The sequence below is a fragment of the Periplaneta americana genome, chromosome 7 (genome assembly GCF_040183065.1).
Source record: "Periplaneta americana isolate PAMFEO1 chromosome 7, P.americana_PAMFEO1_priV1, whole genome shotgun sequence".
Classification (NCBI taxonomy): Eukaryota; Metazoa; Arthropoda; class Insecta; order Blattodea; family Blattidae; genus Periplaneta; species Periplaneta americana.
In genome coordinates this window covers 136,271,576-136,297,907 of record NC_091123.1, presented here as the reverse complement: position 1 = coordinate 136,297,907, position 26,332 = coordinate 136,271,576, and the positions used below count along the sequence as shown (strand labels likewise).

Here is a 26,332-nt window from a genome sequence, read left to right as displayed (position 1 = left end):
TTTGTATGTGGCCTTAAACCAGCAAGAGGTTTTGACTGTAATTTATTTTAGCTCATAGTGAAGTGCATGAGACATACTGATTTGCTGTGCAAGTTATAAAATACAATGAACTTAGTCAAATCAGAATTTGCACGTCGCTTATAGTTACAGTGCCAACGCTTTGTGTTTGATTAGTGTTTCAGCACAGCTGTTTTAAGTTATAAAAGTGATGCAGAGCACTGATATTTAGTTACGCAGCTGAAACTTTATTTGTGTAACATAATGAAAACTTGATACCGTGCTACAATTTCATTTAGTGTTGTGTATACACTTTGAAAGTTCAAAGTGTTTATTTACTAAATAGTGCCTTCTCTTTGCTCTGATTTAATAATTTGATTTGATTGAATATGATTTTTATATGATGGGTTCTGTTGTTCCAGAGATGCACTGAAATGTGCAATCTTTGTAGAAAGTGATACTTGCCAGAAATAGTTTCAGGGCTCACTAGTTTAAAATCAAATAATGTTACAATAAAAAATTAAAAAAATAAACACTAGTGAGTTGTGTTGTAAGTATACTAGGTAGCAAAGCTCATGCAGAGTGTGTCTTCTCTTATGAATAGTAAATGAACGGAAGTTCGAAACAGGCACACGACACATCTAATCAAGTCAGAACTGCAAATCACTGTCAACTTCAACTATTCATGAACAGCGAATTTTTACAATTTGTTCGAAACTATTATGCGAGGCAAAAGTCTTAAAATACTCTTAATTTAAGCCTAAGCGTAGAATAAAATTGTTTTTAGTACCGTACCACTAACTAAATTAAATAATTTGGCAATTTTCTAGGAGAAATAATGTATAGATCACTTAGTCTCCCGTATTTTCTTCAAAAACAGTTGGCAACCCTACTGTAGACATTTCTCGTCCTTAGTCTCTTTCTCCTTTTCTTCCTGATTTTTACTACAAAGAAAATGTAATCATTGAATTTTAAGTTTAAATACGGTATGTGCATTTATTAACATTGAAATGTTTATTATGATTGCCACTAAAAGAATATTTAATATTCAGGTTGTATCGAGCATGTCCTCTAGACATTTCTGTGAATTTTTGTGAAGGCAAATTCGTTGTTTTTGGGGAAAATTATTTTAATAAAGATAATTGTTTTAAATTGCCAGAACTAGAAAAGTTACGCTATTCTACTTGTGTATTGCAAATGTTAGAAAATGAAACACACACATATTTAATGTGGCAAAAATTGCTTCTATATTTTAACAGGGACAGTAACTACTGTATTACAAATATGGTAGCATAACTGAAAAAGATACAATTCACATAATAAATATTAAATTTTGAAAATGAAGAAAAAAATTATGTTGGACAATTTAATGAGTTTCTGCTGCATTAGATTTTAGATGTTATGGCGAGAATGTTGGCTTTGTTTTACAGTTACTGATGTCAAATGTGTATTTAATTATCCAAGCATGTTAATTCTGTGTCTGTTTTAATATTATAATTCTTCTTTTGAAATTGGTCTTCAGTTCTCACAACTTCTCTGTATTTTTACTCTTAACCTTTATTCTATGTTTAATTCACTATTAGCAGTTCATTCAAAGTTTATAATAAAATTGAGAAACACGTTAAAATGTTGTTGATTAAATATTTCCATCTAAGAAATTCTTGTGCACATTAAGAATCGTTTTGATAATTTGCCTGATGAGAATTGAAAGCATATGTTCTAGTCGTAAATTACTTACAAAGAACGAGCATTCTTTCCAAATCTAACACTCTAGATAGTTGTATGCAATAGAAAGTTTTGAGAATTTAATTTTCCTATGTAGGTTATAAATTACATTACCATACTTTAAATTACTTTTAAGTAGGTGTCTTTAAATGCTACACTATGGTTTATTGTTGGTTTTCAAAACACTGATTGTTCATTGTTAAAACAGTATCATTAAAAATAAACTATGATTATTTCTTCCTCTTATATAGGAGCATACAACTTAGCTCATGTCATTAAGTTACCTCTCCTATCGCAAATATTACAACTCTGTATCATTTACAGCACTATGGTAAATTTCCATATCTCATCAATGTATGTAATGAAGAAAATCATGAATATGGCATATACAGTAAAATCCCTTGTATCCGGCACCCAAATAACCGGCAGTACCAAAACAACGGCAGTTTTGGCTAGGAAAAAAAAAAAGTCATTCGTGTGGAAGAGTCGGACGAAGATGCAAGTGGTTTTCATCGTTCGCACATGCCACATATCATGTTTACTCTTTACATTGTTCATGTGTGAAAACATAGACAAAAAAACCCGTTATGTCCCTCTTATATCGGGTAGCATCAGTAGCTATCATTTGGACCTTGCAAACAATGTGCAGAGATGATATCTTTAAATTTACCACTTGAACTTGCCCGTTTCGAAGGGGTGTTGGATGAATCTAAATAGGAAAGTATGAAATTCTCTGTTCCTACAGCGTGCAAAAATTTCATTCGAGTGATAGATAGCATCATGGTTATTATCACTAAGCACTGTTGTTGCACAATGGATTCTGCAAAATGCAAGCAAACTATTCTTACACTCAAATCATCGAGCGTTACTTCATTGTCTTCATATTTGCGACATTGCCTACATTGCTCTTCATGTTACATGACTCACATGACCAACATTTAAAATTGTCGTAAGGTTATGAAAACTTTTAGTATTTTTTACGCTATTATGTATTACTGTATTACAATAATTATGAACTGATTAATGTACATTACTGTATTCATTACTAAAAATAAACATTGTACGTATTTCAAAACTTTATTTTTAAATTTCTATATGAAAATTACTAAATTTCAACCTGGAAAAAAAGTTTGTGCAGTACAGTGTGTCTTTACATAACCTATAAACGTATTTTTCAATTATCCAGCAAAATCAGTTATCTGGCACTGGCTTTGTCCCCAGTTTCCGGATACGAGGAATTCTACTGTATTGTACTTCAGTCTTTTCTCATCTTCTTGTAAGGATTGTATCTGAATGACGAGTTATTGTTTCATTTTAATAATTATAGTGACTAAATGCATTCACATCATTGTAAAGGTCATCTTTAAAGTAAGTCAGAATATCAGTATATTATTCAGCACTTAGTAGGGACATTGTATCTGACAAGATAAAAAGAAATGCACCACCAATACTATCGCCATCAACACCACCATTGTCATCATTATTTCCATTATTTTCATCTTGTTATTATTTCTCCACATTTAGGCTTATTGTTTGTTCTCATTACAAGAAAAGGATTTTTTTCCATTTTGTTTAGATCATCCTGTATTTCCTTATTTTTTAGTTTAAAATATACATCCCTAATCACAGAAATATGCTTTATTGCTTCTTTAGACATGCTCTTATCATCTTTGCTTTCGTCGTGTCATGCAACCTATGAATATTCTTTTCTTCTTGTGTGAAATTATTCCTGTGTTTATCATGTCAGTATGAATACCTTAGTCGACTTAAATCTTTAAATTAGATTATGTCGAAATGTCACTCTTCAAAAATATTACGTTACTCTTAGAATTTGAATTGCTTTACTTTTGCTCATTTTAAAAGGCAGTAACAGTTTTTAGCTTGAAGGTCCATCAATAGCATGGCTAGGAACTTCAGTTTGAGCGACTAAGTAGATATGTACTGAACAAGCTTTACTAGTAGGTATATTGAAAGCACGTCCTCATGCATGTTAACTGCTAAATCCATATCAATATCTGTTAAATTTAATAACGAATTTGGACACACTGTTAGAGCTTTCTATTGATTAAACATTCGCTCATTTCCTTTAGGCACTTTTAATTTAATTCTTACTAATATAATTCTTAATCCCTTTGCTTCCTGTAATTGACCTACAAATATCACATACTATCTATAATGATGATTATAATATTTTCTTCTTCAAGACATACGCATTTTGCTCGTTTTGGTCTGGCTGGCAACTATTTTGGTCATTTCTTGAGCCTGCTCTAATTTCTCTTATACTTTTGGTTATTATGTTATATTTATATAACTATCTTCTATTGATAAATATTTGCTTATACTTCTGATTTACTACATTTTAACGTAACAATCTATTGTAACATTTGAAATGTTTATTTTAACTAGCAAGTTTAATGTAATTAATCACAGACAAAACATGAACACACATCATTATGTATTTAATTCTGTAATTATTTTGATCAGAGATTTAAAACAATAACAAAGTGAAATATTAACAAAGACACATTTTGAAAGTCACACCAAATGTTTAAGGTAGGTCTACTATAGAGAGTTTTCGCACCCTCATTACCCGCTAAACATCTAATGCTATGTTGACGTCAGTAGTGACTTATTTTATGACGTATGTTTACATTCGTAAAACTTCCGGAAAGAATCTTAAGGGATTGGTGCACATATTTCTTTAATGTAAGACTATTATATGATACTTCCTGTTCCGTTAAATTATTTCTCATACCGTAACTCCTATGATAATCAATCAGTCCTGCTGTAATTTTTGTAATTCATAAGATAGCATAGAAAAAAATTCGGAATTAAAATCTTTTCTGAAAAGCGAGGAAAAAAATATTAGCTTCGATGTGATCTGTTAAAGTTATGTTTTATTTAACGACGCTTGCAACTGCAGAGGTTATATCAGCGTCGCCGGATGTGCCGGAATTTTGTCCCGCAGGAGTTCTTTTACATGCCAGTAAATCTACTGACATGAGCCTGTCGCATTTAAGCACACTTAAATGCCATCGACCTGGCCCGGGATCGAACCTGTAATCTTGGGCATAGAAGGCCAGCGCTATACCAACTTGCCAACCAGGTCGACTCGATGTGATCTGTTCAGAATAGACATTTACACCTTCAAAAGTTGGTAAGCGGCAAACTTTTTTATTTTTCACGTTAAATGGGGGGTCAAAGCGAAAGAAATGTTGAGAAAGAATGGAAATTACTTTCAAAAGTGGTCGCTACTCAAAATCTTGACTGGTTTCAGAGTAATAGCAAGTTAAAGGAGCATTTTTGCTTGGTTTTTATCTGTTTGATCTCAACGAAAAATTCTTTCCTGAGCCTTCTTACTTTGACCTGAATAATTTATCCATTTTGAGCTGTTCTAAGTAGATTAATATCCTCCACAGTGGTAAATCCAAATGGGATGCCATGTTTTAAAACCAAATTAGGCCTACAGTAAACTTCGTTCATGTTCACGTTATCCGTCTAGAGATAGCGGGTCTGCTATTGAAATAACATGAGGTGAATGGCTCTGATTGGCTCTTTCATCAGCAATGTCAGCATAGCTTTAACAGTTTAGCAGACCAGCAGGGTGCGAAAACTTTCGTATATTTTCGAGGCACTGGTAATATGTTATTTGACTTATTATTATCCTTGGTGACTCTTTGTCCCTCATTATCACATAAATGAATAACTTAATTATTATGATAAAAGGAAATTATTGCATAAATTTGTTTAAAAAGAAAGTAAGTAAATAGGCAAACTAGTCGAGTAACACGAAGTACAATATCATCATGTAAACGTAATTATGAAAGCATTTTTAATTCTAATATGTGCATATGAAGTCTTAAGAGTCATTGTCATTGAAAAAATAGTTGCTGTGTGTACCTAAACATATACTGGTATAAAAAAGTATGTAATATACAGAGTGGTTCACGAAGTTCTCCCCCGGTTTATGGAGGTGATTCCTGAGGTCATTTGGTAAAAAAATGTAAGTAAATTAATGGGATCACATTCATAATTACGAAGTTACAACACATTTTCGAAACGCATCATAATGGAGCGCTAGACATGTTTGTTGCCATAACTATCTACACGTGCATCTGGGAGTGGATGAAAGACATCGTATATCAGGTTAAGGTACAAATACGCGAAGAGTTGCTTCAACGCATTCTGAATGCTGCTGCAACAATAAGGAACAAATATGTGAAGCTGCAAAATGCTACATGTGCAGACCGTTGCCTTGAGATTCAGGGAGAAATTTTCGAAAATGTGATTTAAATCCACTCCAAATGAAAGAGACTGATACATTAAAAATCAATTGTTTGTATTTTAATTATTTTTTGCATTTTTGTTAGTGAAATTCTAAATAAATTTTTTTTTCTGCCATTTTAAAATTACCGTAACATCATAATTATGAATGTGATCCCATTAATTTATTTACATTTTTTTTTGTTCCAAATAACCTCAAGAATCACCTCCATAAATCCAGGAATTACTTCATGAATCACTCTGTATAAGGAATAAATTAAATATAAAACTTAAATAAAAGTTCAGGTACCTTTATGTTAATTTTAATAGAAATGGTGGTACCATTAACATTTGTACTGGCCATAAGAGGTATACCAGTGTACAGTATAATCTGAACAAATCTGGAATAAGACAGATATACCATTCAATATATAAAGCAGTCTATTAACTGCTGTACCAAGTGCTATTTTGCTAGCTTACATTCTTTTCCAATGGAGATCTTGACATATTGCAGGCACACATAATAGACTCTTTTGAATATGGAACGTTTATAGAGGCTTTACTGCACAATTTTCTTATCTCTCGCAAAAATTATAATTTGTACATTTCTTAACTCTGTGGAAGCGGTGTAACATGGAGAGAAATAAATGTCTGCCACAGTTACCATAATAATTAGAAATCGTATTTTAGTAACTGACCTTTAAATACTGGTAATAATAAATATTACTCTACGTAAAATATAAGTAAACATGTTGACATAACATTATTTTGAACAATCTATATCAAGTTTACTTCTTTTGCGGTAAATTCTACTTTATCTGATAAGGAAGATATGATATATTAGGTTTTAATTACGCTTTTTGGAGTACTACCTAAACATGAATAAAAATAACTTTTGTCTGTGTTACTTCATATTATGTATCTCTAAATTCAGAAGAATTTTTATTTGAAACGATTTGTCTACAAAGCTTTCATAAGCAGTACAAAATATAGCCACTTAATTTAAATGCCTATTGCTGTTGATTTAAGGCCATAATTATACTAACTTTAGAGTAGGATAGTACTGATTTCCTTCACATTTCCCTATCCAAAACCCTCAGACTACATTCACTTCGAGCATTATCATGTAAACACATGACACAACATATATGAACTCTTCCAGTGCATTTTTCTGTTATTGCTTACTATATACTACTCCTTAAATATCATTTAATCATGTCATATGTTCATATTTTCCGATCATTTCATTGTAAAACATGTGGAGCTGGAAGAAGTAGGATCGTTTCATTTAATTATTGTATCGAATTCCCTTCTTTAGAGACGTCCTTTTACGTAAATTTTAAGTATGGTTTTGGAATACATATGTACTAGCTGAACAACCTTAAAGTATTCAAATTTTTAGTACCTATCAGTAACGGTAGACTGGTAGTTTAATGTTACTATTCTGAATTTAAGTACCAGTATATTTAAACATAAACAAAAATTAGTACCGGTATACAATGTTGCATAACCTAACTATCCTAAAGATATACGTGACAGAAATGTATGAAACACTGCTTGTAGCTGTATTTTTAATTTTATGAAGAAACTCTATATAATACAAAAGTAATAGGGCGTGAAAGAAGGCATATGTTGTACATTTTTTCAAAAGCTATGTTTTTTATTTATAATGAATGTGCCAGGGAGTTTTTTTAACGACACCATATACTTTTTTGTCCATTTTAGATTCTTTAAACCTCAAAACGTACCAAAAAAAAATCGTATTTTTGTTCACTTAAAAAAAAAAAACTCAAATTTATGATTTCAATATATTGTGTGTACAGTACATAACAATGAGAAATGCTTCAGTACTGGTATGTCAGTTTATCATTTTTCATAGTGATAAATTGGTATACTGAAGCATTGGTCTTTGTTATGTACACATCCAGCAGGATCATACATTTTAGGCAATTTTTACAAAATAATAGTTTATAAATGGTAAAATATATTATTTTGTATGTTTTGAGACCGAAGAATCCAAAAATGGAAAAATAAATGCATGGTGTCGTTTAAATAAAAAACAGACTCCTTGAGACATACTTTATAAATGAAAAACATGTTCAAAAATTTCTTTTTTCACCCCTTAGGTTTAAGTTTCTTCATGAATTAAAAATATAATTACAAACAATGGTACATATTTTTTTGTCTCCTGGCAAAACGTAAAAGAAAAATAAAAAATGAATTAGTTTATTTATGTTGCCAAGTACTGAGTCTCTCTTCAGTATAGATAGGATTATTCAATGCAATTTTAATATCCCATATGTAAATACTATTCCAATAAATTAATATAATTTATTTTTAAAATAAAAAACTCTCACAATAGGTAATGTTCATAGTAAAAAGAATGTGAATGCAGAAAAGTATCTTATGATGGACATAATCACCAAATACTGATTGATCAATGTTAAATTTAGTGTAATGAAAACCCACAAAAATATCATATGAAAATTAAAATAAATAAATTTGCACATCTCGACAGGAGAAATTCTACAATTCAGGAACAGGGACGAAAATTTTCGTAATTCATAATAGCAAATAACCTGGAGTCACTCGGTGCAAGTTTCTTCAACTAAAGGAAATCAAACTTAAAAAAAAAAAAAAAAAAAAAAAAAAGTTTAATATATAAAGGCTGGTTCACAATAAACCGGGAACAAAAACGACGAGAACGAGAACGGAAATATTGTTAAAATAAATGCATTTAATGTGAGTATTCACAATTAACTATTGTGAATGCTCACATTTAAATACATTCATTTTAACATTATTTCCGTTCTCGTTTTTGTTGTCGTTTCCATTTCCGGTTTATTGTGAACCAGCCTTAAGTCACAGATCTTATGCATTCATGCTCTGAAAATGCTTATTTTAGGTCCATTAATATTTTGAATGTGTAGCTAGTTGTGTATTTAGATTTGGTATTAGAGTTATCATTGTTACAGTTCTTGCGTGTTGGTAGTACTTTCTTGCTTAGATTGAAATTCATTGTAGTAGTCCCAATTTTGAGAATAAGGGTTAGAGTTGAATTTCTTATCCTTATTTGTGACTTTGATTACTCAATGTTACAACAGGCACAGGATTAGCTGCTTGTGTGTTGACTACTAGTTCCTGATTTAGAAACAGTAGAACATATGTATATAAAATTGCTAACAATTTATGGATTGTTTTTTAATGTTGCTGCATAATATAAGCTTATTGCTCAGTAGTTACTTTGCATCCAAGGTTCAGTTTACCTGTTTCATATTTAATACCGGTAACATTTTTTTTACAATAAAAAGTATATTGAGTATAATATTATTATACACTGAATATAAGAATACTCCATCCACAATTTGCTCTTTCTTTTTCACATGTTTAGGCCTAATTATTGTGGTAAAAATTTGTTTACATTATATCTTAGTTGTTTAATGTAATTTAAATCATTTTAAAATTGCACTTACGTGTGTTTTGTTCTTTAACGCGCCATTTTAACTTTATTTTTGTACTGTAATAAAATTCTGAAATATTTTTAAAACAAGGTTTTCTGTTATGAACTTAACAAACAACACTTAAGTTGGGCATATTTAATCATCCTATGAATGTAATGTGAAACATTTTATTTTCTATGAAGAAGAAATACAGTTTATGTATCTTAGTTGTTTGATGCAATTTAAATAATTACTTATAATAGACTGTTAATTACAGAATATCTTTAGTATTACTGTTACAAATTTTTTGGACGATTGTGTGTTTTTTTACTTATGATTAGTGTTGCCATGGCATGGAACTTCAAATTCCCACACGACAGGGGCGTATTTTGCGGGCTACCGCTGAAAAAGTTTATAATATAACATAATGTAATAATTTTGTATTATTAGTTTTACCATAGTAATTAAAATTAAAGTAATTGTTAGATATATTTTGTGTAATAATAGGGTCAGCAGTAGCCCAAACCCTTTAACCAGTATATGCCCCTGCCACACGATTCTCTGTAACTGTGGCAACAAAGAAAAAACAATATTGTTATGAAATTTTCCCGCATGTCGTTCGAGAAGTAAAATCATACATATCATCGTTGTTCCCGCAATAACTCCTATGTGCAAAATATAAAAGTTTTCAGTAGGAAGAAAAAACACATTTATTCATCCTATGGCAGCCGTACATAGGAGACTGTGAATTCTTACATTTTCGAAACAAAGAAATATAATTACATATAGGAGATTTTATTATTTGCTGTATCACTATTTAAGTTATTTAATAGAGCAAAAATCTCAAAACTGATCAATATGTCACATAGGAGTTATTGCCTCTTCTGTATCACTACATTCAATCGCATCAACACAATCGTTGTCTACAATCGTTTCTGCCATAAATTTTACGATTAATATCAAAACTGGCAGAAAGTTACAACTTATGCAGAAAGATAAAACTGTATGCACATAACAACAGTACCTACTATCATAGCAACGAAATTCAAACTCTGTTAAAATATAAATCCAAAAGAAACAAAATCAATCTCTATCTGAAATCAATATAACATTAAAAACTTATTTATTAATTTATTTATTTGCCTAAATTAACGATCGTCCAAAAAATAGTATGTAATACCTGCGTGTGAAATGCATAACAGAGTCTCGGAAATTGGAAAAAACTTGCTCTGCTTGTTTTTTCAAACTTTTCCTCGGTTCTGTTATAATTCATTTCCCACATTTGTATCGCAGTATACTATTGCCAACTGCAGATTACCACACTAGTGTGTTTTTATACTCTAATATGTCATTTTAAAATTCCTTTTACACCATATTCAAATTTTAAAATATTTAAAACAAAGTTTTTCTGTCATGAACTTAACAAACAATACTTAAATTCTGTATAGGCTATTTAAACATCTCGTATATCACATTAAATTTGTTAATATAACGTAAAACATGTTATTCTCAATGAGGAAGAAACATTTGTTATATAGTTGAACCAATGAACGTCAAAGAAGTTTCTTTATTCTATTTTAATTTTTTCTTAATTTGCATTTTAAAATTATGTCCTCTATATTGGGAAGCAAGAAGGAAAATGGTGTCCTGGTAAATACGAAGATCTGGGTCATCGGAAACCATCAAATTATGTCCTCTTGAATTGTAGGAATTAAAAAAAAGAAGTCAATTTTTTGTAATACCTCTGACAAATTCAGTTTATTTTTAATAATAATAATAATAATAATAATAATAATAATAATAATAATAATACTTGTTACAGTAATAATAGTAATAATTTACATAATAATATATGGTACCGGTACATATAATATCTTAACTTGTAAAATTTTGTATTTTACAGTCACTTAAATACGTAATTACAATTCTACTTCACATTTCGCCAGGTAAACTGATCCTGCACTTAGTATGTAGAGAAAAAAATGTGTTATTAGTTTACATTTTGTTTGGGAAAGGAATTAGAGTTTTACACTTTCCAACGTTTATCTCATCATTCGTAGAGACATGATTACATTCTGCTTTTAGATAGCCATGTAGTACTTACTCGGTTGTTGAGAGGCCATCAAGAATCTGAGAACAATGTATTTTAAGAGAAATGTACATAATATTATATGTCTTCTATCGAAGAAGATTTGTGCCATAGATTTAAAACTTGTGAAAGAATTCTGTTTCTGGATACTTCAGGCGAAATTACTAGCAATGTTATATGATTAAAATTTGTGCTATTATTGTTACTTATTTAAATTGAAACTAGAGCAAATCGCTGGTAGATATTAAATGTATTGTTAACTTAACAACATTGATCTGTATTTGAGAATCATCAATAAAATTACAATATTAAATTACATTCAGTAGAACCACAAGAAGAAAGAGAACATTAAAAACAATCGACAAATCTTGTGACCAAGAGAAGAATGCATTTAACATGGAATAATAATAAATTTAAATTATCATATGAACGAGAATCCTTGTGGACAGAAAGGGAGTGGATAAATGATTCCTCCATATATCTACAATGGAGGAAAGATTATTGTGGACCAGAAATAAGAGTGAACAGAACTCGTGTGAACAAAATGTCTGGTATCCAAGGGAAACTGTGCAGTAATTGCTCAAATGAAGTAGTGACTGAAAAATAACAACATGAGTAATAGAATTTGGTGTGAAGTCTTATGAAACAAGTTTTTAAACCGCCTTTTTATAATCTCTGGGAAGTAGAAGTGAAAACGAGTAGGCATAGGTTGACTGTACATGGACAGTAGGTCTGCTAAATGTTTTTGCTGGCACGTACCTTGTAAAAATAGATAACAAAATAAAAAATATTTATAACTAACCTATATTAAATCACGTAAGTATTTGGCGTAGAGGGGTAATCATTATCAGGTTGAAATCTCTTACTTCTTCGAAAAAGTACTATGAATGCAGTTTATTCTTATACAGAAGTGTTTATTTTTACGTATAACAATGATATAATTATTAGAACGAGCTTTCATAGCTTTTCATTGGAAGCATATGAGAAAAGCTAGTATTTTGAGTTGTTGATAAAAAAAAATCTAGCCAGATATTAAATGGGAAGGAGGAGTTACAAGTTAGTGTTTATGTTGTGATAGCTGTAATGAAGGCCTCTTCAGCTAGATATTACTAATGAAGAAAATTTGAAACTAATAGCACATTTTCTTCTCATAGTTTGACTAGTTCTTTCTCTTTGTTTATGTTGCATGGTTTTGTTTCCGTACTTAGGCTCAACGCAGTTCTTACGAGACTCAAGTAGACACTGCTCCATCATCAGTTTCAAATTTCATCATCGATCTATTTCAAAGATTTCAACCCATGTCTGTGTACTCTGAATACCAACCAATATCCATCACTCCTTACATGGAAGATCCAAGTTTGGGCTTTTGGGACCCCTGGGAAAATTACATAGAACATTCCAACATAAATGAAAACAAAGACCATTCTGCATACATACCTGCCTGGAATTACCACGGATCAGATCAACAACGTAAAGCATTTTCTCATGATCAAAGGCAATCTGGATGGCAGGAACAAAAAGGCGAACACCATAAGAATCAACAGAACATTCCACAATCAAGCAGTTCATTCCATATGCAACAGTCCAGCCATTCCACATGGAAAAATGATTCATTCCAACATCAACAACCTGACTCACAGCATCAACATCAACAACATCATGTACATCATCATGAACAACATCATCACGATCATCATCATCATAACTATAACCAACATCATGAACAACAACATGAACATCACAAACAACACCATCGACACCATGAGCAATACCACCAACATCACGAGCAACACCATCAACATCACGACCAACACCACCATCATGAGCAATACCACCAACACCACCCACAACACCAACAACATCACGAACACCACCAACAACATCACGAACACCACCAACAACATCACGAACACCACCACCATCACAAACAACACCAACAACACCACGAACAACACCAACAACACCACGAACAACATCAACAACACCACCAACATCACGAACAACATCACCATCACCACCATCATGAGCCACACCATCACAAACATCACCATGAACACCATCATCAACATCACGAACACCAGCATCATGAACCACAACACCACACACATGAACAGCACCACCAAAATCAACACTGGCATCATGAGTCTCCTCCTCATCATCACCAGAATGAGCATCATAATCACCAGCAACATTCATGGGACCAACACATACCGCAAGATACAGGTGACAAGGGACATCAGATCTATAACATACCCCCTCCTTCTTGGGAAAGAAATGATCACCAAGAACACAGAGGCCACCAAGATCATAGACCACACTCAGACCCACCTCCTCCCTCCTCTCATGTTATTAACAGCGAGTATGTTGTAACCAATGAGACTGAATGTTTAGTAGCACTGCCTTCCAGTGAGGATGAATCATCCAAAGCTGCAGACAATGACGTAAGTAGTAGATCACTACTATGAGCTTTTGCATGATTCTTATATTTTGCTAAATCTGACATAATGAAACTTGACAATTTTGCAATATATTGGAACTAAAAATTTAGGAATTTGTAGATTTCTGTAGTTCATATACTGTATTACCAGCTATTAACTTTAGATTACCTTACTGATGAGTGGCATTTCAATTAGATTAATATATTTCAATGAGAATGAGCTGCTTAATAATTTTGTATTAACCCATAAAGAGTAGAACTTCTTTCCTTAGTATGTATATCTGTCTATGCAACTTCTAAATATTAATCATAAATTTTATTAAAACTGTGCTATGATTTTAACTGGGGATGTTTAATATACTGTTCTTAATAATGGTGAAATAGGTTTAGCTTATATCATCCATGGAATTGCATCCTATTACGAACTTTCTACACTTTTTTCACATTGACATTCCGTTCATGATTTAATTTTAAATCAATATTTAATTTTTTCTATTGTTCATGTTGAGATAAGACATTGATAAAATTACTTTTTTTACTGACCAGAGAAATATAATCACAGTCAGAATATGTGTGGGGCACAAAATAACATAGAGGCGGGACAGAAGCACTGTAAATATAGGGCCAAGATTATTTTTTTTAAGTACCGGTACGAAGTGATTCTCATTTAATAGGTACCGGTACATACTTGTAACATGATAAAAAACAGATTTATTATGAAACGTGTAAAACATGAAACGAAATTGTCACTTTATTTATTTATTTATTCATTTATTTATTTATTTACTTATTTATTCATTCATTTATTTATTATTTATTATTTATTATTTATTTATTTATTTACTTAGCTACTTATTTATTTAGCATAATACAGACTTTTATGTTCGATTAAGTAATATATTAGGCCTAATGTAGACTGTAGGCTGTAAGATATTAGTTCCTAGTTTTATCATAATTTCTCTTTCTGGGGTGTCTGTGAAATCCAATTCTTATTTCTTAATGGTGCATTTTCAATAAGTAGTAAATCATCCCAAATATAGTTGCGTACCAGCGTGATTTTCTTGTGGCTACTTTATAAGTACAAATGTTATTGGCCACTATCTAAAGTAGGGGAGACAACTTAAACTGAAATTTCATTTACCATTTGGAATAGTATTATAATTATATTCCTTCCAACTAAATGGAAAGTATGGTATAATATAAGTTAATAGAAGCATCAACATCCCAGTTTGAGCACAGTATTAATAAGATAATATAGAGCTTAAATATAAACGCACTAGCATATGAAAATATTAGCAGTATGTACTGTATGGTAGTCGTTTCTTTCTTTTTTTTTTTATCTAAATTGTGTCTGAGAGTGGTCATAAAATATAAAGTGCAAATGATTAAATACCGGCATACAATAGTGTATGTTTAAATATAATTTGCTATTGATTTATCTGTTACTTGACTTATTTTTCTCATGCTTAAAATAAAATTCATATCTGCTTACATATGGTACTTAGTTTAAATGGGTATCTACTCATTCTTTTGTTATGAAATAATGTGTCTTTTACAAAGTAAGTCATGATTTGATAGATTTTGTTTAATTTCTAAGAAAACTGATAAGTTCTGGTAGTAAGTATGACTACTACATAATAATAAAGAAACATGTATTTGGGGTTGGGGGAAATTGGAAAGAATGAAACCTATTTTATAAACTTATAAACTACAGTAAACAGCTATAGTGGAGTAAAATATAATAAAGTTTAAACGTTGTTACCATACTGATGATTTCGTAAGATCCGAATGGACTGTGTAAGGCATTAATAGCCTTACATGTTTTAGCAAACAAGGAAGTTAAGAGTCCCTGTGCTCCCACCATTAGACTGATAAACCCGGATTTCTGATGCGATTGTTGGTTAGTATAGGTTTCTTTTTTTTTTACTTTCACCTTGGTCAATTAAATATTTAATTTAGACGGGAACTAAAGACACAGACGACAACGATGATTTTTATTATTATTATTATTATTATTATTATTATTATTATTATGTATATTATTATTATTATTATTATTATTATGTATATTATTATTATTATTATGTATATTATTATTATTATGTATATTATTATTATGTATATTATTATTATTATTATGTATATTATTATTATTATTATTATTATTATGTATATTATTATTATTATTATGTATATTATTATTATTATTATTATTATTATTATTATTATTATTATTATTATTATTATTATTATTATTATTATTATTATTAGTTGCGTTTACTACTTACTGTTAGGCTACTTTAGCTTTATTTGTGAGGTCTGACATCTGATTCTTTGTGCTAAGTATTCTGTACCTGTTCTTTATTTCCAAGAAAGAAAGTGGAAAAGTAGGCTATTTCTACAACGTTAACAACTACATTTGTTCTATAAGCTGTTAGTCATTGGGAGTTACTCTGCCATTTTCTGTTTTTTAGAGACATATTTGGTAATATGACGTACCTAACAAACTAGTGTAGTTTCCATAATGTCGTTGCTTTTGTAATTGTATTTAATGACATCCAACCTCTTAATCAATTAAATTGAATTTTGTGATATACAAATAATTTTGGCTTTAAGAAACTGTCTGTTGATTACGGATGGTACATGTTGTTATATACTGTTACAGCTGGGTTTGGCTGGTGCCCTATCTCAATTGACTCTGGGAGCTCCACGTTCTGCTGAACAAACAGCATTTGAGGAGCACATGAGGAAACAGGCTTGGGAGCAAGGTTCCATGGATTACATGGGCCGGGATTCATTTGAAAATATCTGGCGCAAAATCGAGGCAACACTAGCCCAGGCACCGTCTAAACCAGAAGAAGCCACAGGTGGGAGTCCAGGTGTTTGAAGCATCACTACTTCTACTACTACCACTACTACTCACTGCTACTTCCGATTTTTCTGGATGCAGCCTCCATCTTATTTTTTCTTCTTCTTTTAGTGACGCATTCAACTTTGCTTTGCTGTAGTATTTGTACGCAGTTGTATTTACTGCCTTTGTTAGCTTCTATTCTCACATTTAATGTATTGTATATTTTGAAACTATATAAAAAAAGACATGAAAGTGCTACTATTTGGAGGTGTACTGGTCAGGAGATTTGTCCAGAATGAGATTGGAATTAATATCGAATGGAATATTAAGAAAAAACATATTGAAATCACTATAGTGTACGTGAGATGTAAAATTAACAAATGTTATGTCTTATCACAAATGTATTGCTATAGGACGAGAAAGCTACATACTTCTGACATTCGTTATGAAGCTGGCGTAGGTAATGTGTGAAGTTTCTTGAATGTATATATTGAATCTCGCATGATACAAACACAAATTCTACAACATGCTTCAAATTAGACTTCACAAGTATGAGCAGTAGTTCAGTTCACCATATAGATCTAGTATCCCTTGTCTTTGAAAGCATGTATCATTTTAGATCTTTACTTACTATTACAGTGAGCATTAACTCTGATTTTTGTTTTTTAATGTACATAATCCACCTTTTCATAGTTTTCAGTTAGGAATATGCTGTGTAACATAACAAATGTTTGTTCTAGTAAAAGGAATACGGTTGCATAAATGAACTAATATTGTTTTTTATGAAATCAATTGAAATATTGTGAATATGGCTGACATTTTTTATGGTTATTTAAAGCATTTCACTTACAAGCCAATTTGAGATGAATATGAAGTTAGTTGGCGATATAATGCTGATGTGCTGATGTGCAGATGTGCTATAATGTAGGTTGGGGTAAGTGAGCCATGATTTCATATATCCAGATCAAACTATGTAAATATAATTTTCTACTTTGTTTAAATTGGAATTATTTTAATATTTTCTAGACTTTCATAAAATACTTAATCTGCAAATTATCCAATTGTTCATTCAAAACCACAAAAATACTTCTTAACCTTTCATCTTTTTTTTTTTTCTTTCCAGTATTGCGATGGCCCAGTTCTCCAGGATTTTGGAGTAATTGGCCCATTTCTTTTTCCGACTTTTTTTTTTTTTTTTTTTTTTTTTTTTTTTTTGGGAGGGCCACATAATTGTAAATTTACCAATTTCTCTAATCCCCATAATTTTAAAGAGTTTCAAGTGAAAACTATCAGAAAAAATGGCCACATTATTGTTCCCCTCTATTAAACAGTCCCCTGCAAATTAGGAAATTCATACGTTTGTTGTTTCAGACCTTGTAATGGATAAGTGTTGCCAACACAAAGAAATAAATTTTCCCGTGTGCACAATAAAAATTTTACGATATAGCCCAATTACCCCGGTGGCGAAATTATGCCAACTTACCTTAGTAGCCTAAACTTTAACACGAAGCATTAAATTTGTAGTAATTTAAATAAGCTTTCCTTTTGTTAGAAGTTGCCTCTAATTGCCGTCTTTCAACTCCTCTATCTCTCCAAAGATTCTTGTCCAGATGTTTTGATTAGGTTGTCTGGATCATTCTATTATGTGGACTTCGTTTTCTTCTTCCTTTTATGAAGTCTCTGCACTGTTCTATCTTCTGACATTTGCACTGAATGTTCGTGTTAAGGATCAAATTTCTAGTCTTTCCAGGAGTTTTCTTATTTTTCGTAATCTCGTTGATATCTTAAGTTCCTGACATATTGCAGTCTCGATACTCTCGTACAATTGGTAGCATGTGTTTAAAGGAACATTCAAAATGTTCTACTAGTTAATCACATCGGTATTCAATGAAACGTTTTTTGCTTACATACAGCAACAATTCTGAGAAAGTTATTAATATTCTTAGAGCACATTCCTTGACTGTCCCTACTTCATTATGAAATCAATACAAAATGCATATTTTGATGATGAAGTAGTTTGAAAATAGTGTATTCAGATCAATTTTACCCAGTTATAACTTGGAAAAATACTTTTAAAAAATTATAAAATGTTTCAACTTATTTATAACAAGCTCCCGTGTTGAAATGTAGGCTCCGTATTACAACTATCGGCTTAAAAATGATATTTTGTTTTGTCATAACACTTATCAGTATGTAGAACAGTTAATAATTACAAGAATTATTTTGACTTAAAATGTAGCCTATGAATAGAACTGTAGCAAAATTATTAGTCTACATAACATGCTTAATGTTCCTGTTTTGTTACAAAAGTACTGAAATTTTACTCTATTCGACTGTTTTTAGTAGAACTTTAATAGAGTATCCAGAAATTTCTCTTACCAGTATCTTCATATTGTGGAGTAAACATTTCAGTTTCTTTAAACAGATCTATACTGTTACATATAAGTTTCTTAAATTTGGATAATTGGGTTAGAACTTCAGAAATTAAATTAACATACAGACTGATTTAGCTCTCGTATATTTATTTATTATTCAGTAAAAAAGTAAACTTATTTTAGTAGTAGTATGTAAGCACCTTGTATCATATAAGTACCGGTACAGTGTGTATTAAGTTTTCATATATGAAAATGAAGATTCTTGACATCTTACTTAGAAATTATTTTATTATATAGTTATGGCTGAAATTGTGATAATATTGCATTTATTTTCAGTTTGGCAGTATTGAAAACTTTATTCACAGGGTTCGAAGTATACTTTATCATAGAAAATGGAGAGGGAAAGAATTTCTGACCAGTAAAATATACGAGGAAAAGCATTAAACCTTTTAGGGGTATATACACACTCTCTCCATTAATTCTAACCTTGAAATGTAGCATTTATATATAATAACTCGCTTTTACTTTCTTCACATAGGGTCAGGCAAGCTTTCCAATACGTGTAATGGTGCCACACTATAAGGAAGAATAATAACTGCTCATTACTCATAATGTAATAGCCCTGTGCATAACATTCTTCTGCCTAAGTACATTTTGATTCTCGGAAATTAAAGAGGTTCGATTTATAACCTTTCAGCCAACGTAAGTAAGGTATATTTCTCTTCATACCGATAGTTCTTTTTGCATATACAGTATTATTGATATATTTTACAGTTCTTTGTATGAAGTTGTACCTATTATATGATTTAATTTACCTATTATTGGTGAAAAATTTGTTCCGGCACTGGGAATCGAACTGAGCACTCTTTCCATCTGAGCTATGCCGGGATCCAATTCACGGCCGGCCAAACTCTCTTCCTTTTTTTAATCGGATTTAATTTATATGATTTTCGACTTAATATTGCATTCACATCTTCACAAGGAATATTTGCTGTGCTGATAAACATTGAGAGAAAATTCTTCGAGAATGTCTGTCAAACAGCAACAGTTGTTCTAAATGTTTTATAATTGTATCTGTTAATTTTCTTCACTGTTAATTTTTCGTGTGGATAATTGCCTTCAAATAAATCACTGGCAGCAGTTTATTAAAACTTAATCAGTGTCTAGTAGAAGTTTGCAGTGTAACAGTTGAAGGTTTTCATAGGCTGAAAGTTATGTTGTAGATATATTTAGGGGAAGAAAAAGAAAGTGCTCTTGAACAGAGACGATTAAAGGCTTTCTTTTTCAGTGTAAAAATTGTCTTACATTTCGATGTGCTTCCGAAAATGGTATACACAATTTAAATCTGACTGAACATAACCGAAGTAAACAGTTCTTACAACATCCATAGTGGATCTTTTGATATTATGCGCACACCATAATATATTTGCCTAAGTTTATTACTTAATTGGCAAAAATTAGGTTCCTTTAACAATTTTAAATCGTGTCTAAAAATTATGTTACCTGATATTTCGAATGCATTGTTATGTCTAAAAGTACCTATGTAAATGTAGTTTCGTTAAAACAGTTTCTCTATCACATTAACCTCTTTAATAAAGCTGTTATATTTAGCAATTCTAAATCAGCTATACCAGCCATTAATGCAAACGCCTATACAACAAGAATTACTGAAATTCGCCGAAGTATCAAATACTTACAAGGAATATCTTTGAAATGGATTCCTTCACACTGAAATTCTTGGTAATGAAATAGCAGATTCCTTAGCAAAGTAGGGCACAATGATTCAACAAATTACAAATTCATGTTTTTAGTTTCAGTCCTGAAAACTAATAATTAAGAAAATCATCCAACAAGAAATACATGAAAAATTAATGCACGAGATTGTGAATAAGCAATGGAATATTTTGTTAAACAATAAAAATTTAATTTCAGAATGCCCACAAATGAAAGCTGTGGCTTTTTTCGATTATGTAGGGTAAATGATTATTTTGGCTGCCTATCTATATAAAATAAATATTTTTCTACTCCTAATTGTTTACTTTGTAAAGAAGATAATACTGTAATGGATATGACACATTTCAAAAACTGTAAAAATTTAACCGCTATAGATGTTATGTTTTATTTAATGACGATAATAACCGCTATAGATCTGTCATTACGATATAGGGAAGCAAGAAGGCAAATGTAAGAACTCCAATATGCCGAGTATTAGCAACCAACCAAACAACCAGGTTCATTATATGAGTCTTCTAGATTCAAAACCCTCCATAATCCTCGAACATGATTTTATAGGAATTGCAATTTTTTTATATTTCCATGAAAAAATCAGGTTGTATCCACAATATATGGTTTATGAACATTATTAGGTGTCAAGATGAGTTTTAGAAAAAGAATCTGAATTGTATATATCAGTAAAAGAGCTACATAGGCATTTAAATTGCATACATAGTGGGTTTTGTTCCTAAGTTGGTGAGATAGGGGGTTTGAAGCTTAACTGTGGTTCAAGGTTCAGAATATAGTGGAGATTGAAATTCAAAGAAATGTATGTTAGAAAAATAAAAGAAATGAATTAGTGACATGGTTTATGGACAAAATTTCAACAAAAAATGAATCCAACTTTTTGTTATCATATTATCAAATAAATAAATTTTCTGTATGGTTGAAATCACAAAATTTACACGTTTAGCAAGATGTCATCTTGAGCTCCTTCACAAGCACAATCATTATAAACAGTCTCATTCCATTTTTAATTTTGTATGATATTAACATGAGTTTTAGTTCTGTAAATAAAAAAAAAACGTTTACAGCATTGAAATTTGAAATGCCAATTGGCTGTAGCTTTGAACCATGTCTGGGTTGCATTCTTCTAATCAAACAGGCTTAAAGGAACATGATTTAAAACACCCTGAACTCTGTCTTTTTTTCAAACCTAAACCTCCAAGAAAGGAATTTCGACATACAGGAATTAGGGAACCTGTATACAAACAACGAATGTTGTATTCAAATGTTAATCCTCTTTTTGGATTTTATACACGAGTAGTCTTTACTGTAGAACACTTGCAATGTTGTAGAATAAAATTATCCTGTTGTATTTTGTCTTTAGACTGATAAAATACCTTATGGAACTTCACTGTATCAATCATTCATAATGTTGTACATCAGAATATTTTGTCTTATGCTGAATTTGGAAACTGTGGGAGAATACCTGCGACAATTAAAATGCCAAATAATTACCTATCAATGTTGACTGCATTAATAGTACATAAAAAACGTACGTGAAAAACTTGGAAGCTGTGTTAAAAGGCTAAATTTAATTACTTTTCTTGGCGCATTCAGTTTCTTTTCCAGCTTCCTGTTTGTCTCTGTTGCTTTCTGGATCTATCTGGTGCGACAAGAGAAGCATGTGCACTAAATTCGCTTATGTTTTACTGTGATTTGCAACGAAAAACACAACTACGTTTTCACAACAAGACTGTATTTAAGCTACAACAGAATGCATGACCCCATATTGGCACATGACCACATCCTGATCACTGATTGGCTCTTTTGTTGTTTGAGGATTTTGAATCTAACAATTTTATAAGTTTTACGTTCTATAGGGGATTTTGAAACTAAAGCCAGTTTTCATCGCTCTATTTCAGCCTGATTGAACTGGCTTTTAACTTCAATATTTTATATCGTTGTTAGAATTCATTACACAGATTCGAATGGTATAAAAACATGAAAATGTGCAAAAATTGCGTTAAGGGGGTTTTGAATCTAGACGACTCATATGAGCCCTTTCCTAAAATTTACGTAGATGTGACAACCTTCCTGTTGCTTTATGACTGTCAGATTTTGATCTTAACAAAATGTTTTAGACAACATACAAAAGCAGCAAACGTGAGGTGGGACGAGCTGTTGTGAGATACAGACTTGTGAACTGAAAAAGAAGTGAAATAAGAACTAGAAATTTAAAAAAAATTAATTACAACAATATAATAGAGGATCTATACAGAGTGGAATTAATATAACTCTGCAGTTTGAAGGAGGCAATAGAATACATAAAAATAAATAAAAAAAAGCTATTATGCGTTTTGTAATTAAGTGCAAGGTTAATTAAGAAATTAGGCTGAAAACCTGTGTTGTTTAGCTACAGCATATTGCTGGCTCACCTACAAGTACACACACGAACTCAGATCTGAATGGCAATGTTCCGTCTATTACACTGCAGAAGGATTGTCAGGAAATAAGGATACGTGTTAATCTTTTATTTAATTTGCAAGAAAGTCACTACTATGAAAACTTTATTTTAGGGATGTTAGCAATTTAATTATTTTCTTAAAACTCATAAAATTCCCAATTATATAAACAGTAGACAGTTGAATCCTAGAATTTAAATGTAGGTGATGTTTTAGTAATATTATTTTCCATGATTTTGACTCAATAAAACTGAAAATGAGCCTCAAAATATGTTAGGTTAGTAGTTTCCAATTAGCTAAGTTAAGCACTGTGGATCTAAATGTGATGGGAGACATTATGCTTTCTTTTGCCCTGAACAATCCTTTTTACATCTGGTTAAATGTTTCATATTTTTAGTCTCAATTTTAGATCGAGAGGATTTTTATGCTTGTTCATATACCAGTAGCAAAATTTCGAATATTTGTCCACAAAGATCTATTAAAAAGGGGAGGGGAGGCAATAGCTACAGAATAGAAGACGTGAGAAATTAGATACTTCTTTAATTTGGCCCTAAATAATCTCATGTTTTGAGTTTGATTTTTTATATCCATAGGGAGGCTATTAAAAATTTTTACTGCCGTATAACACATACCTTTCTGATAACATGATAGACTTGTCAATGGCGTGTGAAAGTCATTTTTGACGTGTATTTATGCTATGAACTGTTGCATTAGTTACAAAGTTTTCACGATTACATACAAGGAAGTTTCTTAATGAAAAAATATACTGATAAGCCATGGACATTATTTGTAGTTTTTTTGAAAATGGTCCTAGACGATTCCCTAGATTTGTATATTGAAGTATGCATAAAAAATTCTAAGATTTCTTTAAACAAATTTTACAATTTAATTACTGTATAAAATTAATACCATATATTTTCTGGTAGATGGCTGCAAAATTTCTGAGGTTGTCACTATATATGGAAGAATAATTTGATATGTTTACAGTTTCACTTGTGCTGATTTTCAGATAAAAAAAATTGAAATTGTGGTCGATGTAACCTCTGACATTAAAAGTGTTAATCGAGTGACATGGAGCCAAAAGCGTCTAATTCATAGTTTGAAAATCACTGTTGTTTTACCTTTCGAAATTTAGTCAGTGATTACTGGTACTTCAATTGAAGGGTTCAGAGCCATAGTGGGCCAAGCACCATTTATTAAAAACGGAGAAAGCAAGGGTTAAAGTTAAGTGAATACCATAGTTTAATGAATATTGACATATCATTTAGTTTTAATGTGTATACTTTACATTACTTGCCATATGTTTCCTTTGAATTATGATAATAACTTCATTTTAATCCTTGTTTTCTACGGTTTTAGTAAATAGTGCTAGGCCCACTATGGTTCTGAACCCTTCAATTGCTTACTAGCTAAGTGTTATTAAATTTTCAAGGTAACATTGAAGTCATTTGACTATCTGAATAAAATATATGGACGAAAAACTAAAGTTTTATTCTCATTTTAGACGAAAATCAGATTAATGGTTCTTTTTCATAAAAGGACGGTCATCTAATAAGTTTTCAAAAATTAATATGGATGACAGGACAAAACTTCAAAATACGGACATGTCCTGTTAAATACGGACATCTGGTAACCCTATACACAATCACACAAAATGTCGTCGGTTTAAAAGCAAAACATATTAAGTCAAAAATATTACTTCAGAGAAAAATGGGTAAGTTATATAGTGTACATAATGTATGTGTGTGTGTGTATAAACTTAGAATTGGTACATAAAGGAAAACAATTTACTAAAAATAATATTTTGAGGATTCATTTTTGTCAAGAACTATTTTTTCTCAGAAGTAATACTTTTTACGTAATGTGTTTTGCTTGTAAACTGACGATTTGTTCTACTTACCAAATGACAATTTTTAATCCGTAAGAAAAATTCATACTTCATGAATGAAGTTTTTCCTTCTGAATAGCGCCATAAATCTCCTTGATTGGTTACGTGGACGCCCTGGGGTTCTTGGACTCTCAATTGGGAATCACTGTGTAAGGTAGATGCTATAAATCAAAAATGAAACGCTCATTAGATTTTTTTTTTTAAGGTGCAGTAAATAAATTTAATAAGAAAGGGAATCTGACAGGTACAACACACAATTATTCATACCCATGCACACTTTCTTCCATCACATAAAACACGTTAATTTTATTCACTTCTGTTTCAAATATAATGATCCTTAAGTGCATTATAATGACATTTAGTTGGCTTTGCAGTAAGTAATTAGCGCTTTTAAAGCTTTCAACACAAAAGCTGTCACATACTGTTAAACTCAGAAGAAGGATTTTTACATCCACTGAAGTGTGTTGCATTTTTTTGTGTCATTTTGGTTTGATTCTCCTCCAAAAATTTCAGCTGTTGCACACAAGTTTTAGTACAATCAATATAATCTAAGAAAATGGAGGGAAAAGTAACATGTTCGACATTTTTTAAAATACTGTACAACTACTCTATTTAGATATACAGACTAATAAAGCATGGTATTTACAATGTCTTAAGCAGATACAAAACAAATATATTTTAGTTTTTACCAAAAGTCCCATGCTTATCGAATGAGATATACACCAACACTGCCAACTTCACAGTTCATATCCCTTAAAAACATTCTTATAAATGTAGAAAAATCTAAATCGGGATAAATCATGACATCTTGGCAAAATCCATGACAAATTGGCATCCCATTATGCCTTAAAAAATCCGAGAGAAGGGATCTAAATTCGGGACTGTCCCGGAAAAATCGGGATGGATGGTTACCTTACTAATTACAGTATGTGTTACAAATTTAAATCACAATATATGAAGAGTAGATTATAGAGCACTAGAGGACTTGTCAGTTCGGCAAATGACTGCAATAAATTGTTGAAATTATGCAAGTGTTTTTAACTTCAGTTGTTTGTTCGAAAAGTAATTTCGTAATACATTGTGTCT

The 26,332-nt window shown here is 31.1% G+C and overlaps 1 protein-coding gene across 3 annotated transcripts in view; it reads left to right on the top strand.

The window, feature by feature from the left end:
- LOC138703459 (uncharacterized) overlaps positions 1-26,332 on the top strand; it is a 185,784-nt gene that overhangs the window by 149,775 nt on the left and 9,677 nt on the right. For 2 of the 3 annotated variants that reach the window (XM_069831336.1, XM_069831335.1), the window contains exons 7-8: positions 12,723-13,955; positions 16,617-16,818. In XM_069831336.1, the coding sequence (XP_069687437.1) occupies positions 12,723-13,955; positions 16,617-16,818 (1,435 nt within the window). The remainder of the gene's footprint in view (positions 1-12,722; positions 13,956-16,616; positions 16,819-26,332) is intronic. The other variant, XM_069831337.1, reaches the window with a different exon arrangement.